Source organism: Eretmochelys imbricata, chromosome 9 (assembly GCF_965152235.1).
Source record: "Eretmochelys imbricata isolate rEreImb1 chromosome 9, rEreImb1.hap1, whole genome shotgun sequence".
Classification (NCBI taxonomy): domain Eukaryota; kingdom Metazoa; phylum Chordata; order Testudines; family Cheloniidae; genus Eretmochelys; species Eretmochelys imbricata.
The window spans coordinates 5888944-5900812 of NC_135580.1; the positions used below are offsets into that span (position 1 = coordinate 5888944).

The window sequence follows — 11869 nt, forward strand, 5'->3', positions numbered from 1 at the left end:
ATATTTATACCTGCCTCTGGAAATTTCCACTACATGCATCCGACGAAGTGGGTATTCACCCACGAAAGTTTATGCTCCAATACATCTGTTAGTCTATAAGGTGCCACAGGACTCTTTACTGCTTTTACTTGAAGTACGTAATTTATAAAAGGGTGCTGTCAGGCTGGTTCAGCCCTGCTGACTGAACCTGGACACCTGGGTTCCTAGCTGGTGCATTATCATCAGTAACAAAGACTCTGACAGCCAGAGGCCACACTGAGTCACATCTGTGCCCTTCCCTTGCGACCAGTAGGGTTTCACAGGTGTAACTGAGGCCAGAATCCAGCTCTGCAGCTGGAACTCAAGTCAACAATGCAGTTGACGATGCAGGAGTCAGAACAGAATCTGACACGATGACCCAGGGCTAAGCTGGATACGCAGAGCTAGAAGGAGCAAAAATGTATTTTTGTCAATGAAGTCAGCATAGTGACTCAGAACACACTCATGGAGCTGTGCTGCTGAGTAAAGAAGGATTTTTTTAAAAAACAAAACAGTTAAAGTTTCAGAGTAGAAATTTTAAACTAGGTTAAATCAGAGGCATATGTGTCCTTTAAGCAGCAAATGTGCTGCAGGAGCCATCATATTCAATAAGGAGAATCTCGCAAGTACATGGCTGCTTGAACACTGTTCTCTGCCCGAGGAAGTCATTTGATCTGTCTTGGCACATTTCAGAGATCAGTTTGTGGGCACTGCAGCGGGACAACACCATGCTCGCTGTCACTTTGTCTCAACTTTAAAGGTGGCCTGCAAAACAATCATTTAACAGTGTGCTTTGAACTCTGTCGTCTAGGAAACCAAGCTGCAAACACAGGAAGTTTTTGTGGGTCACGCAGCCTGCTCCTTACACAGGCATGGCACTTCCGGAAGGGGGCGTGGAGAAGCAGACTTCTGTCATGTTATTGATACCAATAGGGAACAGCAAAAAAAAAAAAGTCAAAGAAAGCCTATTCTCCCCAGCTCAGGAAACAGGCTCATGCAGGACCAGCCACAGAGTGCAGAGGAGGCCCGCTGGGAAATTATGCCTCAGATCTGCTGGCACTGTACCTCTGATACTCAAATTGGTAGTGAAGCTGGCTGGAAGCACCATGTGCTCTGTACTTTACCTGCAAACAGCACACACACCTGCTGCTCAACACTTCATTTGCAAAAGCCTTTCCCCCATATTAACGAGGGCAGCAGCACAGCTGGTGTCTCCAGAAATTACAGATTTAATGCTTTGTTTTTCCTTTGCAAGTAGTTTCATTGTTTCAGGGTGACTTTGGGGCTGGTACAAGATGCCAGCCTGACAGCTCTGGGGACTGAAGTTCTCCCCGTACCCCGGAAGAGACACGATCATACGACAAACCTTCTGCACCACCCTCGTAAGCCTTAATCACAAACTGCAAGAATCACCTAGGAAAGAGAGCACAGTCTCGTCTCCATGGCCAATTCAGTCCTTGATTTCCTCTTGAGGCACCCCGCAAGAGGATAACACAACCGGTGCAAGCTGTGGTTTTGGTGACATGGACAACTGTGTAGTAGACCCCAACTCACACAGGGATCCCTGGACTGAGACTCCAGCTCACAGGAGTTTCTGAAATGTATTGTTTGTTAGAACAAATATTTCACTAATCCCATGCAACCAAACAACCCCATCAACAGACCAGCACAGCATTAACCTAGTTAGATTATAAACTCTTTAGGGCATGGACCATCCCTGTTATATTTTGTACAGGGCCTAGCACAGTGGGCCTTTCGGGTGCCACCACAATCATGATCTGCAACCCTATACAATAACAAACAGGGACTGAGGAGAACAAAGTAGCAAGGAAAGCGATTGCAGTTTCAAGCCTCCAACAAGATCTTAGGAACAAGGGAGGGGAAAAAATGCAGAAAGTCCTTTGGCTGTTTCCCTTTTAAATCACCAACTGGACATGTGAGGAGAGAGAAGAGGGAGTATACAGAGCACATGTTCTTAGCCTAAGGTGCCACAAGTACTCCTTTTCTTTTTATGTTTACAAATAAAACCCAGAAGGACAATCCTTGCTGGAAAGTGGCTGTCAAGTGGTCCCAATTAACTGTAACCTTCCCCCTGCCATGAAATTTCTGAAAGCAAGCAGCCGGCCAAAGGCAGAGACTGGCTTTCCATGCTGTTCTCACAATATTAGCTGTCTCCTTGCTCCCCACCAGCTTCCCCCTTAGGATTCTCTCTCTGGGCCCTGTTATTCCCCCTGCCCCTTCTCTGTAACACAGAAGTTTAACAGAACATCTGCACATTTAACTCTCAACACTATACCATTTTATCAATGGTCTTTCCATGGTTTCCAATGACATGCCTGGATCATTTTAGAACATCTGCTCCCTCTCCCAAGGCGCTCTGAGTACCATTTCACTGACTGGCTAAGGGAGAGCATCAGCCTTCATCCTGCTCTTTGATGGGACATCTTCAGTGAAGTCTTTGCTCTCTTCTCTCCCCAAGGACAAATGGAGAAAAAAAAAGCAGGCAGAAGATCACCCTCGTCTGCTGGCCTCAATCTAACAGGTCTATGACCCTAGGCAGGATGCTGAACCTAGCAAAACCTTCTCCCTCCACCTGAAATATCAATCATGTACCATATTCAACAATTACGTCAATCAAATGCAATGACAGGTAGAGCAGAGACTTGGACTCATTAGCAAAGAGTGAGATGATGGTGCACAAGGCACATGCCAGAACCCTTCCTAGCACATACCATTGCATGTACATTGCAAACAATGGAGCAAGCCACCACAGCACTAGCTCCAGAAGAGACAATGTCCTCTTCTTTCGATGGGGACTGAAGTGAACTCTGGGATGCCCACCATGGCATTATTTGTAGTTCATTCACAGTCACATGTACCTGCTTTCGAGGACTCATAACAGTCCCAAGGAGAATCACAAGGCTGCACTGTGATCCATCTTTATCTATATATTTCTAACATACCATTTGGGGATTGCTACATCCCCGTTTATTCCATAGCATGGGAATTCAACACTTCAGGCTCTGAGCTTTCATTAGAAGCAAGAAATGTTGTTTCTGTCCCTCCTGGTCAGGGAGAAAACTCAGAAAAATGTCATCAATGCAGGGTGTCTTCCAGAATATCCTGGAAGTGATAGCTCAGTGGTTTGAGCATTGGCCTGCTAAATCTAGGGTTGTGAGTTCAATCCTTGAGGGGGCCATTTGGGGCAAAAATTAGGGATTGGTCCTGCTTCAAGCAGGGGGTTGGACTAGATGACCTCCTGAGGTCCCTTCCAATCCTGATATTCTATGTCTGTCTGTAAGTGTGAAACAATAGCTCAGAGATGTGGGAATAGCCCCATTCATCTCAATGGGTTAACTTTCAAAACCTAGATTAGAGTTTAAATGGCAGTTAACTTTTTCACTGCTGATAATATTAGCAGACACATCCAACTAATGGGCTTATCAGAAACTACCTCCAAACACTTGCCCCAGATGCCAACAGCCTCAACTGTCCCCTACATATCCACTAAAGCATCTGTCAGTTCCTATAACCCAGTTCTGCATTGCCAATCCAAAACTCAACAGTACCATGGGGATTGGATTGACCAAATGGAATTTATTTTCAAAGTAAATAACGTAGAAGGCTTTGTGTACTTGACTGATTAGACTAATCATTGTCATTACATTAAAAGCCTGCATTATTTTAACTTAACTACCAGCGTATGGCACCACAGTGCTGCAGAACCAAGGCCCACCTTGCAGCGGAGCACAGGAGGCCTTGCTCTGACAAGTATTTAGGTTAAGGTTAAGGATTTATTTTAAACGTCTAAAATAGGCAACATTTCCAAGCAACACAACCAGTTTTCCAGGGACCGAACGAGACGTAATCCCAAACCAAGACCCTGACTAGACACTGGAAATAAGGGTCATCATTAGAATAGGATGGTTGATCATCCGAGGACAGCTCGTAATAAAATAATGAGACTTGCCAGCTGCTGTCTTCGGAACCTAGGGAGCATCAGGTATTCAACTCACCCGTGCAGACAGCTCTGGCCAGACTTCTTTAGCCCTGACTGCTCCTGACTCAGCCAGAGCATTTACACAGGGTGGGGCAAAGAGCGTGTGTGACACAAACCAGGTGGGGGTCAGGGCAGGCTCCGAGCTGAGCCAGACTCGAGGGACATTATGCCTGCCCTTACACACACCAGTCTTATGTTGCCACATGCCATGCCCCAGTTACAGCCACAAACACACACAACTGGCTCTCCCCCACGACTGACCCTTGCTATGTGCCAATACCACTAACCCAACCTGTGCCCCCAGCTGTGAACCGAATACCCCATCGCTGCCCCCCACCCCGCCGTGCCCCCGCTACTTCACTGCCCCCCTCATCCCGCTGCTCCCTGCCGCCCCCAGCTATCCCATCGCCATCCCCCACCCCACTGCCCCCCGCTACCCCATCACTGCCCCCCACCCCCGATGCCCGTTACCCCATCGCTGCCGCCCGCAGCTATCCCATCGCCACCCCCCCCACCCCGCCGTACCACCGCTACTCCATTGCCCCCCTCATCCCGCTGCCCCCCGCCGCCCCCAGTTACCCCATCGCTGTCCCCCAGCTACCCCACTACCCCCCACTATTCCATCGCTGTCCCCCACCCCACCCCACCATCCGCGCTACCCCATCACCACCCCCGGTGCCCGTTACCCCATCACCACCCCCACCCCTGCCGTGCCCCAGCTACCGCACTGCCCCCCTCCGCCCCCAGTTACCCCATCGCCGCCCCCCCACCCCGCCATGCCCCCGCTACTCCATTGCCCCCCTCATCCCGCTGCCCCCCGCCGCCCCCCGCTACCCCATCGCCGCCCCCTGCCCCCGGTGCCCCTGTTATCCCATCGCCGCCCCCACCCCCGCCATGCCCCAGCTACCCCACCGCCCCCCGCTACCCCATCACCGCCCACCACCCACGATGCCAGTTACCCCATCGCTGCCGCCCCCAGCTACCCCATCGCCGCCCCCCCGCTACTCCACTGCCCCCCTCATCCCGCTGCCCTCCGCCGTCCCCCAGCTACCCCATCGCCGTCCCCCAGCTACCCCGCTGCCCCCCACTATTCCATCGCTGTCCCCCACCCCACCATCCGCGCTACCCCATCACCACCCCCGGTGCCCCTGTTACCCCATCGCCACCCCCCCACCCCTGCCGTGCCCCAGCTACTCCACTGCCCCCCTCAGCCCCCAGTTACCCCATCGCCGCCCCCCCACCCCGCCATGCCCCAGCTACTCCACTGCCCCCCTCATCCCGCTGCCCCCCGTCGCCCCCCGCTACCCCATCGCCGCCCCCCGCCCCCGGTGCCCCTGTTACCCCATCGCCGCCCCCCCACCCCGCCATGCCCCCACTACTCCACTGCCCCCTCAGCCCCCAGTTACCCCATCGCCGCCCCCCACCCCGCCATGCCCCCACTACTCCACTGCCCCCCTCATCCCGCTGCCCCCCGTCGCCCCCCGCTACCCCATCGCCGCCCCCGCCCCCGGTGCCCCTGTTACCCCATCGCCGCCCCCCACCCCCACCGTGCCCCAGCTACCCCACCGCCCCCCCCCTTCATCCCGCCGCGCCCCAGCTGAGAACCAGGTACGCTACCCCCGTCCCTGCTGCTGCCGGTCACCGCCCGCAGCGCGCCCCCACCTGCTGGCCTCCTGCTCCCCGCCGCGCCCGATCTCCATGCCGGCCGGGGCCCGCCTGCCTCAGCGCGGGCGGCCCCCGCCAGCAGCCTCCATCTCCACCCTTGCGGCCGGCCCAGCCCCCGGCCAGCCCCAGCCGCAGCCGCAGCCGCACCCGCCCGCCGGCTGGAACGGCAGCTCCCAGCACGCCCCGCGACAGGGAGACTACAGCTCACAGCATGCCCTTCACACGACCGCCCCTCGAACGAAGCGCCTCGGAACCGTAGTTCCCAGCATGCCCCACGCCGACGAAACTACAGCTCCCAGCATGCACTGCGGTTTGAGTCTCTTCTGAGCACGCGGGGCAGGGACTTAGGGTCTGCAACACTGAGCTGTGCATGAGGGGGGATTAGCTGGGCGCGGGAGGGTGTTTGCAGCGGGGTCTCTCGTGCCTTCAGACTGTTTGCCATAGTTATGTAATTGCCCAGCGGAGATACTTGCGCAGAGATTTTCAGTTTTGCCAGGAGGATTATGGAACAGGATTTTCATTTCAAATACAAAAACTCTATCGCTGCTGTATTCAGAACGGTCAGTCCACGGCCGGTGCTACTTCAACCAAAACAGGACATTTCTCTCCCGTTTGAATTGCTACATGACTAAATGCTTGCAGCTAAAACATAATCCACCCCCCCATGGCTTCCCATGCTTCAGCAACACTAATCATCAGACTAGTGAAGCAAGCAACTTTAGCTGACACTGATTCTCAAGACCCTAGCCTAGCCCAAAACCTGAACTATAGACAATTCACTGGATGTAAGAGATCAAAAACTACAAACTAGGTTTGTAAACTAGGTAAAACTAGGTTGCTACAGACCCCTGAATACGATTTTCACACTAACAGGTTGTTGTATCCAAGGCTGGCTCTAGGTTTTTTGCAGCCCCAAGCTCCAAGAGTGCAACTGCCAGAGCAAAAAAGCACATGCTTGCTTTGCTGGTGCCTAGAGCTGGTACTCCTTGTATCATAGTGAAATGTGCAAGACTCAGATATCTGCCTACTCAATATAGAATGAGTGATCAGAAACTAGTGGTGGAAACAGAGACAAAGCACAATGCAACCCAGAGCGGAATGACTGTACAACAACTGTAACAGCAGAGAGAGAATGTAAAGACATTTTCTGCTCCACTGACCAAAGTACGAGAAAGCATGGGATGAATAATTTCACAAATTATCAAAAATATAAAAAAATTTCTAAAAAGTGATGAGGGGAGCTGTGCATAACTCTGGGGGAAAGGAAAAATATATCACTACCACCAGATTGGGAATAATCAAATGATCATAGGGGATAAACTCCAAATATGGCTGTGAAGTTGCTTGATGTGCTATAGCTCCCTCCCTTTCAGAGACCCAAGATTTCTGTATTTTTATTTTTTCAGTAACTCTTGTTCATGTGCGATTATTATGTTTTATTTATTTGTATTCTGCTAGCATCCAGGTCACACTAGCCACTGTCAGTGCACATAGGAAGACTCAGTCCTAGACCTGAAGAGTTTATATTCTAACAGTTATTGTGTTACTTGTTGTCAAGGTTCCTTTCCCACTCTGAACTCTAGGGTACAGATGTGGGGACCTGCATGAAAAACCGCCTAAGTTTATTTTTACCAGTTTAGGTTAAAACTTCCCAAAGGTACAAACTATTTTACCTTTTGCCTTTGGACTTTATTGCTGCCACCACCAAACGTCTAGCAAATATATAACAGGGAAAGAGCCCACTTGGAAACGTCTTTCCCCCCGCAAATCCTCCCAAACCCTACACCCCCTTTCTTGGGGAAGGCTTGATAAAAATCCTTACCAATTTGCATAGGTGAACACAGACCCAAACCCTCAGATCTTAAGAACAATGAAAAAGCAATCAGGTTCTTAAAAGAAAAGAAAAAGTAAAAGAATCACCTCTGTAAAATCAGGATAGTAAATACCTTATAGGGTGATCAGACTCAAAACATAGAGAATCCCTCTAAGCAAAACCTTAAGATACAAAAACAGGAATATACATTCCATTCAGCACAACTTATTTTATCAGCCATTTAAACAAAACAGAATTTAATGCATATCTAACTAGGTTGCTTATTAGCCCTTTACAGGAGTTCTGACCTGCATTCCTGCTCTGGTCCCAGCAAAAGCAACACACAGCCAGAGAGAAACTTTTGTCCCCCCCCCGCCAGCTTTGAAAGTATCTTGTCTCCTCATTGGTCATTTTGGTCAGGTGCCAGCTAGGTTATCTTTAGCTTCTTAACCCTTTACAGGTGAAAGGTTTTTTTCCTCTGGCCAGGAGGGATTTAAAGGTGGTTAGCCTTCCCTTTATATTTATGACACTTGTCATAAAATTTAATACTTCCAAGTGATTTGAGAGGCTACAGGACTCTAGATGCTATTGTAATACAAATAATAACACTCCCTAGAAGAAAAGGAGTACTTGTGGCACCTTAGAGACTAACCAATTTATTTGAGCATGAGCTTTCGTGAGCTACAGCTCAAGTGAGCTACCACTTGAGCTGTAGCTCACGAAAGCTCATGCTCAAATAAATTGGTTAGTCTCTAAGGTGCCACAAGTACTCCTTTTCTTTTTGCGAATACAGACTAACACAGCTGTTACTCTGAAACTCCCTAGAAGGCACTCAAGAAAGAGACTAGAACTCTCACAATGCCATAGGGATTACTGCTACCAGCAAAATATAGCTTCCAGCACATTTTGTGAGACAAGAAAAATGTTACACAGGCCTATTCTATTCTCATCCCTTCTGTAAAATTTGCAGGGTGCATATCACAGGCAGTACCAGAGCATCAGTATATTTACTGATTGTCACCGTAAAAATATTATGGAAAATTGAAAGTAATTGAAACTGTTCCTGTGAGCAAGGGTTATATGATCATGCCCAGTGAAACTGACTATAAATGCAAATGAAACTGATAAGTCTGGTTTCATTGTTTAAACTGAGAGAAATGCAAAACAGTGTAACATAATTCTGGGGCTCAAGCCTGCAACCTAGTCCCACTGAAGTCAATGAGACTGCTCATGTCAATAAAATATGTAGGATCAGGCTCTTTTGGGGGTATCTTTCCATGCAAACTATGAATAGACACCTTGTAAATAATAAAATGTTGTTTTGTCTATATTAAATAATAAAAACAATGGAAAAGATAAACTACAAAATGCAGAGGTAAAGGAAAAGACAGATGTTTTATCATGAGATGGGGAGTTTGCTAGACAGGGAGATCCAGGAAAGACTACTCCAGATTATAAAAACTAGAATAAATGTTATCATTTGTCCTTTGGAACAAGCTTTGGTGTATTCACCATCCCTTGATGTCTTTAAATCAAGACTGAATGCCTTTCTGGAATATACGCTTCACACTGGAATCAAGTACAAGTTATTGGGCTCAATACAGGGGTGAAATTCTCTGGCTTCTGTTACACAAGATGCCAGACTAGATGATCTAATGCTTCTGAACTTAAATAGTACGAATTATGAATATGCTTTCATCATTCTTTGGGTGAGTTTATTGCATGGCAATTTTAACTCTTCTTATTGAGAGTTTCACCTTGGTGTTTATACATCAATTTATAAGCAAGACACCTTTTAACATAACACTATGGGTTAGATTAGATACAGAGATCTTTAGGAAAGGGCTGTTTCAGTACCTTTGAAATCAATGAAAGCCTCTCATTGACTTCAGTGTGCTCTGGATCAGATCTTAAAAACCCAATACAGGTCTCAATTAAGTGGGAGCTGAACTTGGTCCTACATTCTCATTCAGAGGCTTTTTGAAGTCAGCAGGGTGAAATGTATCCACACTGAAGTTAATGTGAGTTTTGCCATTGACTCAATGGGATGAAGATTTCATATGAGGAGTTTTGACTGAGTAAGGACTTCAGGATTGGGCCCAGTTTTTAAATTTTTTTTCACAGTATCTCCATCCCCATAATAAACTAAAAAGATCTTAATTCTGCAGATTTAAAAAAGCAACAAACAACTACAAATTGATTGGAATGGGCTAATATCCATACACATCAACCTAATTCCAGTAAATGTAAAAGAACAAACATTACTATTCTCAATAGCATTGCCAGAGTCTATGCTAAGGATGGTTTGGGGGTGGAAGAGACCATAGAAATACAGTCTGGGGTAGAGCTAAACCTGTTATAAGGTTAAAGATTAGTTCTCCATAATTATAGCAGCAGCACTATGCAGTTCCTCTTAGCTGTCACTTAGGTAGCCATTTGCACACTCATGAAATCTAGATATAAATCCAAGACCTAATGTTTGCTTCACCCCCTCAATGACCCCTGAAAGACTTTGTCCATTTCAGGGCACTGAGAGGATGAAGTTCATTTTCCTTCAGATCAAACCTTTGTTAAATTTTCTTTTGTATATGTCCAGCTTTAGACAGCTGGCCTCCTGGTCTGGATAATAAGAGCCATCAATAGCTGTTGTGCAGTCTGTCTGTGTTTTGTGATTTCCATCTGTTATCTGGACAAACAGCTTTTGCCACCTTTGATGCTAACTTATTTGTCATGGGTTTAACAAAGCATTTGTATCTTAGTGTTGATGAATGCTACTACCAGCCAGTGCCCCATCCCAGCACCATATCAACACAGAAATTGGGTCTATAATTTTACATAAAATATATGACATTTAGTAATATTAACATTAGTACTTGGCTTGGTAATTCTATGGCACCATCCATTTTGAGAATATAAATGAACTTTTCAAACATGAATGAATTAAGACTCACAACCCCGACTTATCATCAACCACTTGAAGAAGGTAAGTAAAACACCAAATCTGTGGCCCCCAAGACTTCACATCTATCACTGTGCTGAGCACATGAAACTTCACAGTAACAGCAGAGACTGAACTCAGATCTTCAAGGAACATGGGCACATCACCCCCACCAGAGCTAAAGGAGATTCTCTATTAGTCATTAGCTATACAGGGCCTATCACACACAACTGAGCAATCCATTCACTAGAGAGAAGTGGTGTAAATACACACTAGCCAATTCACAACAATATTATTAAATGGATTAAAAACTGGCTAACTGATAGATCTCAAAATGTAACTGTAAACGGGGAATTTTCATTGAGTGGTGTGTTTCCAGTGGGGTCCTGCAGGGGCTGGTTCTTGGCTCTGTGCTATTTAACATTTTTATCAATGATTTGGAAAAAAACCATAACATTATCACTGATAAAGTTTGCAGATGACACTAAAATGGGGGGAGTGGTGAATAATTAAGAGGACTGGTCACTGATTCAGAGCGATCTGGATAGCTTGGTAAACTGGGAGCAAGCAAACAATGTGTATTTTAATGTGGTTAAATGTAAACGTATACATCTGGGAATAAAGAATGTAGGCCATAGTTATAGACTAGGAGACTCTATCCTGGAAAGCAGTGACTCTGAAAAAGATTTAGAGGTGATGATGGATAATCAGCTGAACATATGAGCCATCAAGGTGATGCTGTGGGCCACAAGAGCTAATGCAGTCTTGGGATGCATAAATAGGGGAATCTCAAGTGGGAGTAGAGAGGTTATTTTACCTCTATATTTGGCAATGGTGTGACAACTGCTGGAATACTGTGTCCAGTACTGGTGCCTACAGTACAGGAAGGATGTTAATAAATTGGAGAGGGTTCAGAGAAGAGCCAAGAGAAGGATTAAAGGATTAGAAAACCTGCCTTGTAGTGATAGAATGAAAGAGTTCAATCTATTTAGCTTAACAAAGAGAAGGTTAAGGGGTGACTTAATTACAGTCTATAACCATGTACATGGGGAACAAGTATTTAAAAATGGGCTCATCAATTTAGCAGGAAAAGGTATAATGTGATCCAGTGGCTGGATGTTGAAGCTGGAGCATGGACTAGAATCCACATACCTTGAGTCCGAGAGTCCTCTAACCTAACCACTAGACAAATGCCTATTTTCATGATAATAATTAATATTTAATTAATGATTCATTAGTTTAGCAAGATTAATAAATCTTAATAGAGAGCAATGGGGATATATAATATTTGCATGCACACAGAGGTAGGTATATATAGAAGTGCACTGGGTTATTTAGCTGTGTGTTAGGGTACTTAATTGGCCACACAAGGATATTTGCACCCGAGTATTCAGTTGGGATCAGACTGGGGCAAGGGCACATGGTATTTGGGCAG

The 11869-nt window shown here is 46.8% G+C and overlaps 1 protein-coding gene across 3 annotated transcripts in view; it reads right to left on the minus strand.

Annotated features, from left to right (window-relative positions):
- Nucleotides 1-5819, minus strand: part of RUBCN (rubicon autophagy regulator) — a 95638-nt gene extending 89819 nt beyond the window's left edge. For all 3 annotated transcript variants that reach the window (XM_077826464.1, XM_077826463.1, XM_077826462.1), the window contains exon 1: nt 5681-5819. In XM_077826464.1, the coding sequence (XP_077682590.1) occupies nt 5681-5718 (38 nt within the window). In that variant the 5' untranslated portion in view covers nt 5719-5819. The remainder of the gene's footprint in view (nt 1-5680) is intronic.
- Between the last annotated feature and the right edge of the window lie 6050 nt (nt 5820-11869).